The sequence below is a fragment of the Toxotes jaculatrix genome, chromosome 15, assembly GCF_017976425.1.
Source record: "Toxotes jaculatrix isolate fToxJac2 chromosome 15, fToxJac2.pri, whole genome shotgun sequence".
Taxonomy (NCBI): domain Eukaryota; kingdom Metazoa; phylum Chordata; class Actinopteri; family Toxotidae; genus Toxotes; species Toxotes jaculatrix.
Window position 1 is genome coordinate 16,010,922 of NC_054408.1, and position 19,030 is coordinate 16,029,951.

Sequence of the window (19,030 nt, forward strand, 5' to 3'; positions counted from 1 at the left end):
TTTGGTGGTCTGCCACGTCAAATCGCTGATTGACTTGACTTTATGGTTGTGCTGAAGTGGAACCGCTAATGTTTCCCCCGGACAGCCTCCTCCCACCTACCAAATAACATTTTAATGAGGTTTACCAGCCAGACCAGAGCACGGCGACTCTTTAGAGTAATTTTCTAAATTTTTGGTCCACTGAAAAAACCCAAACATAAATCAAGATCAGCATATAAAGCCGTGTGTGTGATGCTGTGCAGGGCGGATTGGCAGAGTTAAGCGTGTTAGGGAACACGGACCAGACACCGCTACGCTGACTGCAGCGCAGACCAGACTTAACTGAAGTCATGAAAGTAAATAAATCAGCCGTCGACAGGGCATATAGGCAATAAGGCCTCGTTAAAGTGATACTCCACCCAAAATCTATTTCAGTGTCAAACACTCATTACATCTAGGCTTAAGGGGCAGCTGTGAGAAATTTGTGGATTCCTTCACCTTGAATTCATATCAGCTTCAAAAATTTCCAACTGTGACAAGTTAAAAAAAAAAAAAAAAGAATTCATAAAAACTGGAATCCGCATCTCCACTGTCCATCCATATGCTCAGTGTGTTCCAGTGTCATATTTTTGCCAAAACACACTGCTCCTGTGTCACATTATTGGGCTCCTAGAAACTCAGACAGAAGGTTTGTATTAGCTGTATTTTTGGTGTAAATATGCTCTACACAGTCCTTACGCTTTACATTAGGGAAATCTTAAATTAGTTATATGTTTACACACACGCACACGCACACACACACACACACACACACACACACACACACACACACACACACACACACACACACACACACACACACCGCCAAGGTTTTAAAAATTCTTGCTTTCAATATCAGCACAGGCATGGAAAGATTAGGATCATGGCAGACAAACCATGGTGAAGTCATGTTAAGAACAGTCAACTAAAACACTTGGTTCAGGTTAAAGAAAGATCATGATGATGGTTAATAAAAAGGCGAATGCTAACTGCGGGAATGTTGGATGCAAACTGTGAAGTTGAGAAAGGTCTAATATGAGTTTAATTTGAAGAGGTACTGGGATGGAGGTTGGCTTTTCTCACAACTTCCAGCTGTAGCATGTGGCTGCCCAAGCAAATTCCATTCACTGAAGGTAGCAATGGAAAATGGTCAAAAGTACTGGAAAAAAAAAATCCAGTAAGTGAACTTTGAGTCTACAATATTTAATCACAAACATATGTTTGTGATGTTATTAGTGGTGGCGTTGTAGTGGATGGCATCATACTGAGAGGTGTTTCAAATTGCCAGTTCATAACTGACGTACGTTCAAACTGACTACTGCTTTTTCCATAATGACGGAAACTGCAAATCTTTTACAGCCTGCAGAGGGTGAAAAGGCGGCGTGTCACTTTAAGGTCATCTTTAATCAGTGCCAGGCTACGATCAGTAAACAGAAGAACTGTTTGATTTATAAGGGAAAGTGTGGACAAAACTGAGATTAGGACAGTTTTATTTGCCAGGTCTGCCAAACAGGGATGTGCCCCCGAGTTCATTTAAACTGCTGGGTGTAAACACAACCTTACACCCAGTGCGTGTCCTGAACTCCCATGTACTCAGAAACAAGAAGGCTTGATTGGAAATCTGATATTACTATTATTACATTCATTTGTTAAGTCAGTAAACAATCCCATTGTCATGTGTTACCACTCTGCTCAATAGCTCCAAATTACAGCTTTGCCAAAGCAACAGATGAGTTAATGGAAGCAGAAAGTGACGAGCGGCTTCACATTGAACTTCTGTTTTCAATCAATTTGTATTCTGTCGAAAGAGTTGACAGTCTCTGAGGCGGAAGAGATGGATGATGAAGAACCGGTTGATGATAATATGATGATCTTGACAGACTGGTTGTATTATCCGTCTGCATCTGCCTTAAAGTGACATCGTGTAAAGGATCTTGTATTTCTGAGAACTGATTCAGAGAGTTTTGGCCTGCCACTGCAGACACTGTGCAAATTATCAGTATCTTTCCATAATTTAAAAACAGATTAAAGGTGTGCTCCTTTGTCTGAAGAACTCGCTCGAAGGTCAGAGTTCAGGACTCTGTGCATGTAACCTGGGTGGCTTGGTGAAAAATGGTCATCACAGGACGAGTGTTTATGTGGCTTCCATCTAAAGTGCGTTCCGCTGTTGATCATAAAGCTTGTTGGTTGCATTTGATATCATCCAGATGCGACAAAATTCACAACAGCCACAATGAGGAAGAAATGTAAATACCAGCCTCCTCCATACTACTGCCAGCAAATCCTCTTCTATCTCTAACATAAACTCCTTTGCCTCTGGCTGTTTACAGTTGGTGAAGCAATTAAAAAAAGTAACCAAGTAAAGAATTTAAGGTAGGCTAAGACTTAATTAGGCTGATGTGCTTGGTAGGATGGAGGGGGATTTCCACCTTTCTATGCCCTGATAATTTAGTTTCATGCCCTGTGGAGAATAAAATTATCTGACTTATTTGCAACAGCGCAATACTTTTTTTAAAAAGGGCACTAAAAAGAAATTGTTTTCCAGTCCTTTTGTATATAAACAGAACTTTTAACATTGCTTTTGCATGTGTTCTGGTGCCTGCCACGTAATAACAGAAGCGGTTAGAAACCAAAGTAATTTGGGGTAATAACATTCCTTATCATTAAATGGGCTAAACTATATGCTACAGCTCACTCCTGAACCTTTATCACAGCAGAACATTGGCTGCGTGATCCAGAAGCTTTCAAACACGTCAACACAAGCTAAAAAAAACCAACAAAACCCAAACAGTTTAATAATGCTTAAAAGTAAATACAGTGAAGACACTGTAGTGGCTGAGCTTGTTTTAGTGATGCACGATGCTATAAATTTGTCCGATTTCTATATCAGATGTTTTCCATGGTGGCTTGCCTGAATAATAACCATTTTTACATTTTACTACAATACTGCTGTGTGTCTCGTTTTCCACTAGCAGAACTACTGTATTATATTAACCGTAATTCCTTGTGCAGATGAAAGCAGTTTCCAAGTGTCTGCAGTCACTTAAGGAATTACTTCAACTCAAACATCTAAAACAGGTTGTATTTACTTTGGAAGAACATTCCGCCTCAAACATCTTTGTTCTTGAATGTTTTCTTCAGCAGGTGGTTTAAAGTCTCCAGGTTAAACAGGGACGGTCACACTGCTGCTGCTGCTTCCACAAAAAAATTTTCAATTTTAATCTTTCACTTCTACTAATCATCAAATGAAGTTTATAAAAAAAGGTTTATCCAGTTACAAGTGGCTAAAATGTGTTACATTAATCAGAAACATTATGCTCATTATTATTAAAATGAATAAAATCATACCTTTGAATACTTGTAATCATTATCAGACCAGTTTGATAGATTATTAACAAAGGCATAATTTTGATCTCAGTAGTGTTACAAGTACAAGTACACTGTGTTCTATGTATTATAAAAAAAAAAAATGTGATCCAAGGATAAAATATCCAGCAAATTTGATCTAAATTAGAACCCTGACCTGAACAGAAGTTTTGGAAACTAACAGTTAAGTTAGGGATTCGGATACTTTAAAAATTGGATGCACCCTTTTGCAATCCAGAACAGTCAAGCACTTCAGAATGGTTTGCAACAAGTCAGTTTTAAATATCAGCTGTAATTGTTCCAGTCCCTCCAAACTTCTCCATCAACCAACACGGCCAGTGTGTCCCATGCTGAGGCCATTACTCCCATCAACCCACCCATACTCTGGAACAAACAAATAAGACACGTTTATACAAAACATATGGATTTTAGCATTTCATATGCAGTCCAGTCTTAATGTTCCTCAGTTCTCTCTTTTTTTTTTTTTTTTTTGTTTACTGCCATTAAAAAGCTTCATAGTCACAGCCTCTCTTCCTCTGAGCACATGAGACACCCATTAAGGCCACTGGCAAGCATGACATTCGTTTTATAAAAAGGTTTTCCATCACAGAAAAAGACAAAACGCCAGATTAAAACTGTGGAACACAAAAACAGAGGGGTCACAAAGTGCAAAACATACACAACGTTAAAGTACTTCTGACAGACAAAAGGACTTCAAAAACATATCACTATATAAATAAAGAATGTGGGAATGTGGGGATATGTCATTTGAGGTAGAGCAGGATGGAGCACATTGAAGTGTAGTACGGCTGGAAATCTGGTAATTGCAGTTTGAGAACACATGAAAGACTTGAGCAATGTGCTCAAGTACTGAAATACAAAGCAAGGCATTTTTGTCTTAACTGGGAAGTCTGAGCTTTTAAAGAGCCCTTGAATCCAGCACGAGGGACTGTGTGTGTGTGTGTGTTATTTAAGGTTGTGAAGAATGGACCTGAGGTTGAGGCCGAGGAAGGTGTGCATGTGGTTGGTTTTGTGATAAAGCTCTTGTATCTGGAGGTGGAGAGAGGAGAGCTCAAACAGACGACGGTTCTTCCTGAACAAAATGAAATAAAAATTATACAACTGACTGTCAAGCTAAAGACATTCAATTCAATACTCCCAAGAGTTACACATATTTAGTTTTACACCAGTGTATGATAATGACTTTGATGATCCCCTGTCTTTTCCTCTAGTGCCACCAGCAGGTTAAGACTTTACTTTTCTTTTGAAATAACAATAGTTTTGATAACTTCTGGATGGACTTACACACAGAATCATGTTCTCATGCAGTATGAATAATAAAAACTTTGATCCCCTGAGTTTTCATGTAGCGCCATCATCAGGTCAAAATGTTTGTTTGTCCAATATTTTGGTTTATATCCAAACACAAACAAAACGAATGACATTTCCGTCAGCCGCAGCTGTCTACAATCTTGTTTCTTTACTGAATAATTTTACTTTCTCAGGCCACGATCTGGTCACAGTTGGCATATGAATCAACTGATAATGAGCCACAAATAAACATAGCTCCTGATCAGATCAGATAATCACGAGTCTGCACAGACATGAGAGAAAAGATCTGAGTGCACAAGCACATGGTTGCATATGTCCAAGCATGCAGGTATTTACTACCCATGATCGGAGGTATTAATCCTTGTTCAGTGTGTGATATTACCTGTATGTAGATCACAGTGCCTACCTGATGCTGGAGAGCTTCTGCAGAAGGATAGAGAGCTTCTCCAGTGATGGAAGGTCCAGGCGAGGGCTTTTAAGGAGCTGGGACACTGTTTGGAAGAAGTCCTCACAGCTACATGCCTCCAGGAAGGGATTTAGGTAGCCTACAAGCACACAAACACAAGCAGCGCAAAAAAAAAAGAAAAAATGGAGGATATTATCAAAACTATTTCGCTGATGAACAACACATTTTTATTCAATGTTAAAACTTCTGAAGAGATGAAAATTATCAACTACATTTTGCCATACTTTTTAGATTTGCATGGAAATGAAAACTACATGGACACGCAAACAAACCATGAAAACACTTTAGCAATCAAACTGAGTGAGACAGGGACGCAGATGCTGGTCAGAAGGATTCTGTGATGATTGTATTTGGAAGAGCTTCCATATTGTCACTGTTAGCTCTGACCTTCCCTTCATCAAACCAAAGCCACACACACAGGGAGATGAAACAAAGAAGGGACAACAGCATCAGTCCACGCAGATGGGCGCTGCATATTTTTTAAATTAATAAAAGCAAATGTCGACCTTATGAAGTCCTAAAATTAGTCAGTGCCTAGTAAACAAACATTTGTTTCTGCTAAAGTCACATTCCTGCTCCTTCTAAAAAGTAACTCTCCACCGTCTTAAACGACACATGTGGGTGAGGGAATACAATGTGAGCCACAGAGGGGCTGTTTTTGGCTGGTACAGTGGTTCTGCTGGCATCAAATCACAGGAGAAGATTGGATGGGGAAGAAGAGGATCGTGTTCAGATAAGAAAGGATCTGACAGGTAGAATCTGATAATATGAGAAGGATAAAGCAGGAAAGGATAGTTTGGTCAGTTTTTTTTTTTCCCCCCAGATATAACATCACGTCCCCTCAAGGGTATCAAACTACTATAGATAATTCATGTTACTGACATGACCCTGAACAGTTTGTTTACATTTTATAGTTTTCTTGTACATGTATGAACAAAAAAAGTTCCAAATGACAGCATTTTTTAAACTAAAACCTCCTGACCGGTGAACATTCAGATGATGTCTGCTGACACTGCTTGGACAATATAAATGTCTGCTTAACTATGTACCCGTCGCTGAATATAATCCCTCAGCCCAGCAAAACTGTAAGTTAACCTGTCAGTTTTTTTTTTTTTTTTAACTGATAAATAATTTAGAATTTGAAATGTCAAAAAAAAAAACAGTGAAACAAGCACATCAGAAGGTGAAATTACTAATCCTCAGGTTGTAGATTCTGGAACCACACAATTAATTGATTACCAAACTGTTGATTAATTTTCTGCCGAAGCACAGGTATCTTTTTGTCTTTGTCAGAGGCACTAATATAGTTATCCATTTAATGTATGCTACATTCTACACACACACACACACACACACACACACACACACACAAACACACACTTGTTGTGAGCTTGACGAGTAATAACACAGATGCTGTGGGACACATCGTACAGCAAGAAACTGCAACACCATCAAAACATATAACGGCAAACACTTCTCTACTGTGGCAAAGTTGGGGAAAAAAAAAAAAAGAACCTAAACATGCACAGAAAGTAGGTCCATATGTGACCATGGCAGCTGAATCCTCTGTATGAAGCTGTTTGATAGTTTATGTACCCACTGTTTACCCGACATCAGTCAAAGCCAGTAAAACACTGTTACCAAGTGTGTTTGTGTGTGTGTGTGTTGAGGTGGACAACTGCATTGTTGTGATCTATGAATGCACTATTCACAAGATGTGTTGTGTAAGCTTTACAGTATGTGACTGAACTTTATACAAGCAGTCGAGTTGTTGCAGTATGACCAAAGACGTCCTGTGTGTGAGTGTGTGTGTGTGTTTTGTGCACAACTGGACCTTTTTGATTTGTTTTATTGGTAATCTTTAGGTGTAAGCCTCTCTCCCCCTCTTCCTCACCCTGTTCCCGTCTCCCCTCATTACTGCTTGTAAAACACAATAACAAGCAAGTCTTGCTACACTGAGAGTCTCCACTGAAACGCATGACTACGCACACACGCACAGCTCCGGCCCCAGTCGCCTCTGGCATATGGCTCTGCTGTGTATTAGCATACAGCAGTCTTAAATGATATGGCTCATAACCCTGCCGAACTTGCCCTTCCATGAAAACACACTGCAGCTGTTCTCTCCTCCATGTCCACCTCCATCAAGACTTTTGTCTTTCTATAAAAGAGCCAAGAGGTGGTGGAAGTCCAAGGTTTTATGCCCACAAATTCCAAATCTGTTGACTGACCAGTGCTTATGATTGATGTGAGTTCAGACAAACCGTTACTTTTAACATGTGGTTTTTATGTGGGGTTGATATGGAGTGATACTGCCGGAGAAGCTGCTTTAAATCAAAGTAAATAGTGATAGTAAAAACAGTCCATAAATCTGGGCTAGAAGAGTGATTACAGAAGCATTCAAGGCTACGTCAACAACAGATGATTTTCCACACAAAGCTAAGTGTGCAATTATAAAACTGAATCGTGAGGTCACAGGCAAGGTGCTAATGAGGCGCAAGGCGTGACTGTCACAGCTGAATTTTACGGTTTAATTATACTTGTGACTAAATCTTCTTTGTCCTTCTATCAGATAAATGTGTATTTGCCAGCAGGCCTGGTCCATAGACAAGTGAGTGTCTCATTAAATCTACAGGTAAACTACAGTAGAGGAATTTCTATTTTATAAGAATTGATCTGGACATGAACAACTACATTATCTAACGTGCACCTAAGATATGACACTAACTTTCTACTTTCAAACTGAATTTGAATATTTAATCGATGTACATTATAAAGATCCTTCAAATGAAGACTGATGTGACTGCTCATCACCCTTGGTGCAGTCGCATATTAATACAAATGTGGTGGGTTCTACACTATCCCGTCACCTGACACACAGCTACTTACGGGACTGTTCGGTTAGCTGCATCAGGACGTCTATAGGTATGTGAAGAGCTCCGCGGCTGGTTCTTAACACCGCCAGTAGCACACATACTCCTCCGTAGTGTATGAACAGGCCTCGGCTCTTCTCACACCTCAGCTCTGTGTGGAGGCTGTCCAGAGCCTGGGCCAGCACATCAGCTGCAGAGAGGACAGAGACATCCAGTCTTTACATTCAGAGACATATGATTCTGTTTTAAATGAAACATTTAAGTAATTTTCTTCTTACATTGAGATTTTAGTCTCTCAGCTGAAACTGTTATCCATGAATTAGGTAAGTCATAAAGTGCTAAGGTAAGACTATAAACTAAATTGTGTAATTTTATATTAAAAGTAATTCTCAAGACAAATTTCATCTTTGTCCCATATATTCCCGTATTCTTATAGGCACTTTACCTGTTCAGCAACAGGAAAATACTCTTCAACCTACCCTTTCCCATCTTATCCCCACAATCCAAGCTGTTTCCTTCCTTTCTCACACACCACCTCTATTCTTTGGTCATAATGTCTGCCGTTCTTCTGCAGCCCCCTTTTCAAGTCCAAAACCCATCATGCCTGTCAAATTCAAACATATGATCTGTGATCACCTCAACTTATTCTGAAGTTCTGAGAAAATACTTTTCAAATGTCCAAAAGTGCTGGATTTATACAACCTGACATGGGATAAAAGCTTCCTTTTTTATTTTGGACTGAGTTTGGTTAGCTCTGTCTCAGAATGGTGCCTATTAGAAAAATCCCAGCAAATATGAGAGGGAAGAAACATCTCGCTATTATGCTCAATCTGGTTTTACGTCAATCCAGACGAGGGGAGAAAGCAAACCTGGTGAGCAGATTGACAGAAAATACTCTATGTAGAGACATAGTGAGGGAGCCCTGAAGCATTACGAGCAGATGGAAGGTAATTTCTGAAGAGATTTTCATAAAATATGTCAAGATATGAAGGCTGCATCCACTGAGTGCCTGAAGATTTATAGTTTTGGAGACCAGGCTGCAAAAAAAAAAAACGATATAGCTAAAAGCTCCATGCCCTTTTTAAATATTTGTTACGTGTCTAAAGCCATGCTAGGGGCTCTGTGAGGCTGATGATCTCTGTAGAAACCCAAACTGAAAGATAGAAAGCAGCAGAGAGGTTGTTTTTGGTCAAATTAATAGTCACAGTGAAGTGGTATCTCAGCAGTTGTAATGCCAGGATGCTAACGATGACAAATAGAAATCATCGCTAACTTAGTTTACAGGGTTTTTCCTCTGGAAATTTTGCAAACTAACCTCCACTCGATGCAGGCTCCACTGGGTAAAACGTGCCCAGAGAGTGATTATCACACTGATTTCACCCTTGTGTCTGACCTGCACAGCAGCAGTGAGGTTTTTTCTCCTTCACCCATCAGCCTCTGATTGTGGCTGATTGAGCTGTTCGCCCATACTTTTTCCCAACCTGAAAATACTCAGAGACTCCTGATGCATTTCATCTTGTTATCAATGTGGTTACTAGACCATTTAAACAACTGCCTCAGTCATTAGTTATATCGCTTTGAGTTGCACTTCCACTGCTTGTTTTCTTGTGGTTACAAACCAAAGCACTGGAGAAACTGAAATTTTAACCTGATGATGGTGCTTGATGAAAAGTGATAACCAAAGTGATTACAATTCATCCTTTGGAGAATGTGAATGCCTGTACATGCTTCATAGAATCCAATCCATCCAATATTTGTGGAGATATTTCACTTAGAAGAAGAGTGCACAGACAGGACAGTCCTGTCTGTGGATTCACACCTATACAGGTGAGGTGACAACACAGTAGGAAGTGATAAGTACCAACAGATGTACCGCTCACATTTTCTGGCTATGAATTATTTCTTTTTGAATTCTGCTTTTTGATTCATCAAGTGGTTACTACATGTGTGTTTAGGGTAATCTGAATAATAAGATGCAACCCTGAGTGTAAATATAACCACCTAACATGCCATATGTGGAAATTCAGATGTCATCTTTGCAGCTATGGTGACAGTAAAGTTGATCTTTGAAAAATAGTAAATAATGAGGAGTGAGGTTCAGTAAAGGAATGATAATGAGGATTTAGCAGGCAAAAAAAATAATTTGCTGGTTCCTGAAATGTGAGGATTTGTTGATTCGTTGCTTTTCTTTGTTTTACATTATTATTTCAGAGTTCTTTTTTATTTAATATCGTTAGAAATTGAATATCTTTTGGTTTTTGGACTGTTGGTCTGACAAAACAGTGTCACCTCGGGCTCTGGGATATTGTAAATAATCACAGCCTTTGTTGATTCCTTATTTACCCTACTGTTTTGCTTAAGGCCACAATTTAACACCTTTTTGCATGTGTTACATGTGTGTGCAGTGATAATACCTTGTGTGACAGTACGGAGGATGACGAGGGTGGAGAGGATACGAGTGTGAGGACAGGGGCTTCGGTAAAGGGGCCAGTTCCTAAAGGGTCCAGCTGCCTCACTGCAGGACTTGGGCAGATCTGGATCTTCAGACTGCAGCACTGTTGACTGGGCTGCAGGCTTTGACACTTCTTCTCCTATCCGCCGCAGAGTGGCAGTTAGTGCTATATTCTGCAAAAAATACACACAAAGACACATGCACACATTGGTTATTACAAAAAGTTTCCAAAGCAACCAAGAGCCAGTGGTTTTCAAAGTCACTACATCCCTCTCTCACTTTCCGATACTATTCCCTTTCCCCAATGACTCCATCAGCTCCGTAGGGACCCCCAGACTTTAAATAACATCTTTTTTCTTCCCTTTATATATTATGATCCAGTAGTGGTTGGTTTTTGTCTTAAAAGTGAACACATCTTGTAACAATAAGGGAGCATGTGATTCCAGTTGAACATCAAGCATGTCACTGAGCAGATATGACATGGCCTGACAAATAAACACGCAGGGGCCAAGCTCCCTGCAGCAGGGCCGGAGAAGAGGACTGAAGCTTGGGAGCTGGAGGCTGTGGGGAGAGAAGAAGTAGTGTCCCTGGGCCAGGAGTGAAGGCTGGGGCCTGGCTCATAGCTGGGATTCAAACTTCGGACCTATTGCCTATCACCCCTTCAACTAACAATGACTGATGCAGTAATTTTTTATGGGTGGGTTCTCGAGGGGCTTCTGGCCATGTGGCTCTATAATGGAACGGGATATACATCCTTATCAAAGCCATAAAACAGTGACAAGCTGATCTAAGCTAGGGTCTGTTCAACACACAGAATCAAGCAGGGAACTTCAGAGAACCACGCTTCTCAAATGAACAGAAGATAGACAGGACCTCCAAATAGTGATAAAGTGGACATCCCCTGTTTGAAGTGAACGTGTACTGCTGTGTGTTGCAGAGAAAACTGAGAGTCCTGTTTCTATTCTCCTGCATGATGTTGTGAAAGTGACTCATCTCTTGCAAGGCCAGACACCACAGAATTAACAGCATGTTTTTGCAATTAACAGAACGTTGTTGTAATCTCACACCTCTGTAACTTCCTGAAAGTCCAGATCATCAAAGAGCTAATATCCTAAAACATTTTTTTTCAACTGACACTCCCTCTGGCAGACGTGGAAGAGAAAAGGTTTTCGGACAAAACAATACATCTCTCTGTTTCTGTGTCAAGAAACATCATCTAGCTAACCATCGGCCTCTTATCACTGGTGCTGAGGTGATGTGGCTTGTTGATAGTGGCTACTCACTCAACCATTAGCCTGGGTCCTGAAATCAAAACTAAACAGTGAAGCTAACAGACCACATATCCCACATATTCTACTGTTACTGTAATCCCAATGTCTTTTTTTCATGTATCCCATATGTAGTTGCTGCATCAGAGCAGTTTACCCACAGAAACGATCACATCTTTACCTGTGAGCTACTGTCCATGTGTCTCAAAGCCCAGTGGATGAGGCGAAGAAGGTGGAGGAGGAGGTCTGGTTCTGACAAAGGGGTGTGATGAAGCTGATCTGCTAGTAACGGCAGCACCTAAGGAACCAAAGCTAACTTATAACACTGACTGCAATTGAAACTTTTTGTGTGGTCATGACAGCAAACAGTGATTTGGAGGAAAGTTAGAAGTTTAGAGTGAAGCTGGAGTGAATGCTCCACCTTGAGGCATCTTTCGTTGAGCACAACCTCCAGAGGCAGACACTGGCCTACATCTTTCCCTTCATTTCCTGCTACTGATGAGAATGTCTGCCCATCAAGGACCCAGTCCAACAGAAGGGCAAGGAGCTTCAGTTGGGTGGGACTGGAGCTGCCCTAAAGGAAGGAGGGTGAAATAAAGGGTGAAATCAAGTTTGTCACAACATGGTGATTATGGTTATAAATGTTATTTTGATTAAACCTTTACCATCTGTCAGGTTCACATCCAAAGAGCAAAGAAGCCAAGAAACATTAAAGACAAGTAAATAAAATGAAAAACTCTGCGCAGTTCAGCCATGACAGACATGGGCTCAGTCAATATTCTCTGAATAGAGAAAGGAAAAAAAAACAGCCTTTAAATAACAAGTGCAACCATATCAAGTAAAACTACATCAAGCATATTCATCTTCATCAACAACAGTGACGATAACATAACAAAATCACAAATTATGATTTATCATGCCAGCTGGCAGAGTAGGAGAGTGGTTTGTGGAGAGTGAGTTTTGTAGTGTTTCCAGCGTGGATATGTCTAAATGAGAGTCTTCATGCCTGTCTAACCATACTAAACGATCTGCAGTGTTTTTTCAATAAACACATTAACAATAAAACAAAGTAATCAAGCCACAATTACAGCAAATCCTGCTGATTAGTAGTATGTTTAACTGTAAAACAAACATACATGTGCACATACACACACACTCGGAGCGGCTGAAGTACCTTGTCACTGGGTTTTCCAGAAGCAACAGTTCTCTCCCTCTTGGATGGTTTAATACACTCAGTGCTCTTAACACTCCCTTTCTGACAGCCTCTTGGTGCCACGCTTTGTTCGTATTTCCTCTGGAAAAATTTAGTAACAGGTCAGTGAATAAATGTATGAAGGAACATCTGTTTTAACTTTTAACTAAGAATATTAGATATTAAAAATCTTCCACGCTACAAAAAATTGCTGGGTTAAAATTATTGTTAGTGTGGAAAGGCTTCAAACTGCATTCAGACCATCATGAGACACTAAAAACTGATTTTCAGATGGACTGCCATAACTTCACAGCCTTCCAAGACTTATTATTTCAAAACATGAAGGAATATCTGTGCATGGATTAATGTGTTGTTACCTGCAGGTTCTCGAGTCGAGCCTGCACCCTCTTGGACTGGCTCTCCAGCTTCTTATTCTGTTCACTGAGCTCGTTCAGCTGTTGGTTTAAAAACAACAAATGTCAAACTCTTATGCAAGATGAGTGCACATAAAATCAATTAATCTATTTCCTTATGCACAAATTTGCCTTAAGGTATTGCTTTTGAAGCAAAGAGACCTTCAATCAACAGAAACAAGCACACTTATGGTTTCCAAGGGCCACTTAACCCTGGGGAATAAGTGCAGACTCAGTGATCCTACAGCAATGCTGTCTTATTATTATTATTATGTGTGAAACACTTTGCAATGCAGGTTTATAAAAGTGCTCCATAAGTAAAGACCACTATTATTATCATCATGATTATTCAAAATCCAAATACAAGAGGATGATGTTGTAGTGCCCTCCTGTGGTCCAAGTTACTAACTACTTGGTGTGAGCCTTCTGCTCCTCCACCTATGATGTAACGAAAATTTATCCAGTCACTTCAATTTTAGAAAAAGAACAAGACAGGTAACAAGATAGGCTGTACAGCCAAATTACTTCCTCAACTGGTTATAAACAAAACAAGCTGTACTAAATGTTCAATGTTCTTTTAAGTGCTTTACAAATGGAGGTCACGAAGCCTGCAAGTTCAGACAGTAAAAACACTTATACCTAAGAAAAGCTTTTAATCAAGTTAACTTCCCTAAAAGGTTTGCACCTTGTACTAATATTATTTTAGGACATTGTATGACTTTTATCACAACGTTAAGCTTCCCACAAGAACACAAAGGAAATTATATGGTCATCTGTTAACCATTTACCAAGCTTAACAAAACACAAACACACAATAAATGTTTATATGTGAACACTTAGAACCTGCTTCTTCATGTTGTCATTCAGGTCCTTGATGGTGTCAAAGCTGGATTTGAGCCTCCTGTTCTCTTTGCTCCTCTCTCGCAGAAGATCCTGCAGCTGGCTCAGCTCCTGCTGGTGTTTCTGGTTACAGATCAGGCTGGATTATAACATTTAAAAAAAAATATTCCTGGAAACATCTCTGAGGTTCAATTAAACTCTGGAAAATGTAATGTAAGGCACCAATCCACCCCAGCTCCCCGGGCTCCTCACTAGGCAGCCCCCTGCCCCAGCGTCTCTAGTGCATGTGCATGCCTGTGTGTTTCGTTCACTTGGTGTAGGTAAAATCCCAGGAGGGATCAATAAAGTAATTAAATTAAAATAAAAGACATCCCTTGTGTTGAACGTGACTGGATAGAGTGTATGTTTGTCTGACCTCCTCTACAGCCAGTATGCGAGTATGGAGCATCCCCTCCAGCCCAGCCAGCCTCCCAAAAGCCTCTTCTTGTTCTTTCAGCCTCTTTTCTCGCTCATGCAGCTCCCTCTCCCACTGCTGCTGGCTTTGTCGCTCTGCCTGTGTACATACACAAACACACACAGACTTTCATTCGACTACACCTTACATACAATATACCCTCTCGAACCCAAACAAACCTCTGACTCTGAAACTCTAAACTACTTATCAAAATCACAGAATACCAGTATGGACAAGAAGCGAGCAAAAACACACAAGCGCCCTTGAATCATAATATACCACGCACCTGAATCAGTGTATACGCTGGACACACATCTGTAAGATTTACTGATAAACTCTCCTTACAGTGGTCTGTTCTCTTACCTTTAGCTGTTCGTAGATGGTCATCATCTCCTGGTAAACCTTTACTAATACTAAAGATGAGGAGCGGTGTGAGTCAGAGAATTGGTGAGCTCTCTGCAACCCTATGTCTGCATCAGTTTCATGGGAGCCAGGGCTACCATCCAGACAGGAAGGCAGGGTCACATCTGGACAAAGAGAGGTAAAGTAGAACCCAAGGACTGCTAATTATCTACTGTATTTATAACAGACTGCAAAGAAAAGTTAGGAATTTCAGAAATAAGAGGAAAGTAAAGTAAAATTAATGGCAAGAACTCTAATCTAATCTCTGAGACCTGATTTTTTATGCAGGATTTTATCAGGTAAACGGAGGAAAATCGTTCATTTTAAATGACTAATTTTCCTCAGGAAATTATTTCAGCAGCTGCCACTTTGAGTTTGCTATAAAGGGTGGTCAGTTATCATTCTACCGCAGATCGCACAAATACTAGTGACCAGTATCTTCCTCTGACCTCACCTGTTTCTGTAAACAGCACCTGAGAGTCTTGAAGTGGGGCAGCTGCAAAGTCCCCACCCAGGTCCTCATTACTGCCATGCAGACTATGATCACTGCCAAACCTTAGAAAGAACATGATACTAATCACAAACATGTGAAACTGCACTTGGAAAAGTAATGTCATGAGACTTACTGTTCAGGATGGTTGGTAACTGCCTTGAACAGCTCATTTAAAGCTTTGCTGTAGCATTTCCACTCTTGGTTTGGCTGTTTGGATCTGTGGGCCAAAACAAGCCTTCGTACTGCTTCTAAAAGAGTAAATATGAAGCAACATTAGGCTTTATTTTCCATGTCAATAAACATCAGTTAGATGTGGGACAGGGCCATGCAGTGTGAACTGATGTGAGTTAAAACAAACCATATCTGATTAAAGTTTTGCTGTAAGATGAGTCTCTGAAATTATAAACCTAACAATACAGCAGGTGCGCAGATAGTAAGGAAAAGAGTGAAGGTATGATCGTTAGTCACCTCTGACACTCTCTCATTACTTCTCTAGACTGAAATATTTTTGAATATGAATGAGTGTGGATAATGTTGGAGACTTGCTAGAACCCAATCAAGAACCCGACCATGTGGAGCCTCATGTTTCATACACGTACCATCGCTGGTTCCTGAGGTGATATCTTCTGAAGGTGGCAACTAAAGAGATAAGATATCAATATTTAAACACAGAGGTATCAGATGATATTTGACTCTTCTGTCGTGTCCATATACATAGCTGGCGGGACACCGTTTAAACGTTTGTTGTGGCTCAGGCGTGCATTTAGTAACGACAAGTGCGACAAATTTGCACAATTTAGCTAGGGTTAACACGGCGTGTTTTTCAACAAGTTAAGTTGTAAAATACAATAAAGAGGGTTTTTTTTGTTTTGGTATGAAGTTTTTCATTTAGCTGACCTTCAGGTAAACAGACAACAAAGTGGCCGTATCGACAGAAATGTGTGAATTTATTCACTTCACTAACTCGATAGTGGAAGTAAGCTAGATGAGCATTGCTTTGGCCTTAGCAATCACGCACGCGAGGTAGTAGCGATGCTACCATGAAGTTAGTCTAGTTTATACTACAAAATGTCGTTAAACTCAAACCTGTTTCCTTCTCTCCAAATATTTCTGCTTAAGTTTCTCTACAGTATCCGCTTCGCCGGACTCGTTGTCCTTAAACTGCCGGTTCATTGTTACGACAGCTGTAATTAAAACCGACAAATTACTCCAGGTATGATTCTCTGCACCTTCAACTCCCAGTAGCGTGCACCAAATGAAATAAACTTCCGGTTTTTATTTTCAGATTAAAACCTCTTTCTTGAGTAGAAGCCATTTTTTGCCCCCCGCCACTTGGGTCACATTATTTTGAAATTCCATTCGCTACATTACCGATATCACTCTAGTTACTTAAGGCAGCTTCACACAGGCGTGTGCGCTGACAGGAAACAAACAAACAAACCGAATTTGGCGGATGAATGATCACGTGACCTTAAAGCAACGTCCTTACTGCCAGTAGCGCCCTCTAGCGAGGCCGGACGGCGCCGAGTAGTGGATTTCAGATTCACAGCCATGTATGGCGATTTGTTGTTGGTTGAATATTGTTGGTTGTCAGCCCTCTTCAGAATAACTTAAGGGAAAAGTGTGGTAACGGCAACCAAAAGCTGTTTTTATTTTTAATGCAAACAGACTGGAGCAAATGTTAGATTGTGTGACCGACTGAATATGTGCTTATTCAACAGTATTTGGTCGTAGGCCGTGAGTAAAAACTAAAACCATAAAACAAAAACTGTTGCACTTGGATATTAAAACACTTTTACAACTACTGTCTTTTTTTCTTTGTCTCACCAGTGTTCAGGTATGAGTGTACTGTAAGTTCATGTTCACTTCAGTGGTATATTCAGTGCCATTGAAGTTAATTTTAATTTGTTTTCCTATTTCCTCTCAAGATGTAATGTACTTAAAATTTTTCTGTGATATTAGTAGCCTCATAAAATGTAAAAGACCTCATCTGTTGCTTACATCCTTTCTTTCTGTCTGTCTGCCTGGTTATGTTTTTATAGTCGATGATTTTAAAAAAAGTGAGCTGACCTCAAAAAGCTCTATTGCATTTTGAGATGAAAGTGGCAATCAAGTCTTTCATTTTGGCTAAAACCTCCATTAAGCTGAGTAAGTGAGCAAATTTTTATCTAATTTCAGTTTTTTATGTCCTCGGGCAAACTACATTTTTCTGAGGCTGATGGATGGAGAATCTTTCCCACTCAGCCACATTGTAGTTACACCAACGAACCAGTGAGTGTCAGTGCCTCATCAGAGTCAACAAGATCCCACAGGCTCGCATTTAGTCTGCTTTACTCTCAAGTCTTTGTGTAGCTGATTGCACCACCAGTCTTCAGCCTAGTGCTGAAACTTTCCACATCCCCATCTTTTTGTTTTCTACATTTACTATAAGTTTGTGCTGATTTATAAAATATTTTGGCATAGACATGCTACAACAATAGGGCCCTTGAGCTGCTGATATTCATTCAAAGAAACAATAATTTTGAATAATAGAGTTCCTTAGAAATTAGTTTTGAACATTCTCATTCACTATTATGAATTCTAAAATACAGCACTGCAAACTCACTGTCAGCTCACTTATCAGTAACACAGACACATTCTGAGGAGCTACAGGGATGAAATAAAGATATTAAAGTGAGTCTTTGTTTGGGATATCCACAGATTAACCTTGCTGCACCCTGAGTCCCCCTCCAGCCGCCAGCGTAGCATTTAGCTATTAGATTTGGCAGCCAGTGCCAAGTTTCCTCTAGACTTGAATGGCTTACAACTAGGCTTTAAGATTAATGCCCTCTTTCTCTGTTTAGCTAATTAGCCGCCACTGCCATTAATACACATTCTCATGATTCAATCACTTTGTCCCTGCAGGGTTTCACTGACGTTGAGAGAAATTAGCCGGCAAGCATATTAACACTGATCTTCATTAGAGAGCTATTTGCTTTGTCCACTTTGTATGGAAATTGCTGTTCTGTTATGTTAATTGTGTCACATAAGTTCCTCATTCAGAGCTAATTCTGTCCATTCGTGCCAAGAGGAGACAATGTTGGACCATTAGGGGCGTGTGTGTATGTGTGTAGAGGTTGTTGGGGTAGAATAATGATCAGGTCATAGGTTAGGGTCGGGGTTACATTTTCAGTCAGGGTTAAGGTTATAGAGCCTTTAGTCAATGGAAAGTCCTCATTGGTATAGTAATACCCACTTTGATGCTTTCGATCACTAAATGCTATGATATGTGATCGCTATCCTGGTTCTCTACAGCCACACACTTAACTAAAACAACACTCAGAGACTGAGAGAGACTGCAGAGATATTCATAAAGAGCAAACATGGCATTCTTTGACTCTACGACACAGCCATGTCTGTTTTCCCACTTGACAAAAGCCATCCACGGATAATGACACGATAAGATAATTGGGTCTGACTGTCAC

At 40.2% G+C, this 19,030-nt stretch overlaps 1 protein-coding gene across 4 annotated transcripts; it reads right to left on the minus strand.

Moving 5' to 3' along the window:
• Window positions 1-888: 888 nt before the first annotated feature.
• LOC121193947 (coiled-coil domain-containing protein 138-like) lies at window positions 889-16,806 on the minus strand. Of its 4 annotated transcripts, none has more exons than XM_041056379.1 (15): window positions 16,653-16,806; window positions 16,166-16,205; window positions 15,700-15,814; window positions 15,528-15,646; window positions 15,035-15,198; window positions 14,633-14,770; window positions 14,221-14,340; window positions 13,342-13,419; window positions 12,947-13,066; window positions 12,194-12,346; window positions 11,954-12,070; window positions 10,467-10,677; window positions 8,069-8,242; window positions 5,123-5,261; window positions 889-3,768 (listed from the first exon to the last, which is right to left on the minus strand). In XM_041056379.1, exons 1-15 carry the CDS (start codon window positions 16,737-16,739, stop codon window positions 3,753-3,755), a joined length of 1,791 nt encoding a protein of 596 aa, XP_040912313.1. In that variant the 5' UTR covers window positions 16,740-16,806; the 3' UTR covers window positions 889-3,752. The 4 variants fall into 4 exon arrangements, with proteins under 4 accessions (XP_040912313.1, XP_040912312.1, XP_040912310.1 ...); XM_041056378.1 differs by lacking the exon at window positions 889-3,768 and adding an exon at window positions 3,859-4,477 and having other exon boundaries at window positions 15,528-15,628; XM_041056376.1 differs by lacking the exon at window positions 889-3,768 and adding an exon at window positions 3,859-4,477.
• Window positions 16,807-19,030: the final 2,224 nt, after the last annotated feature.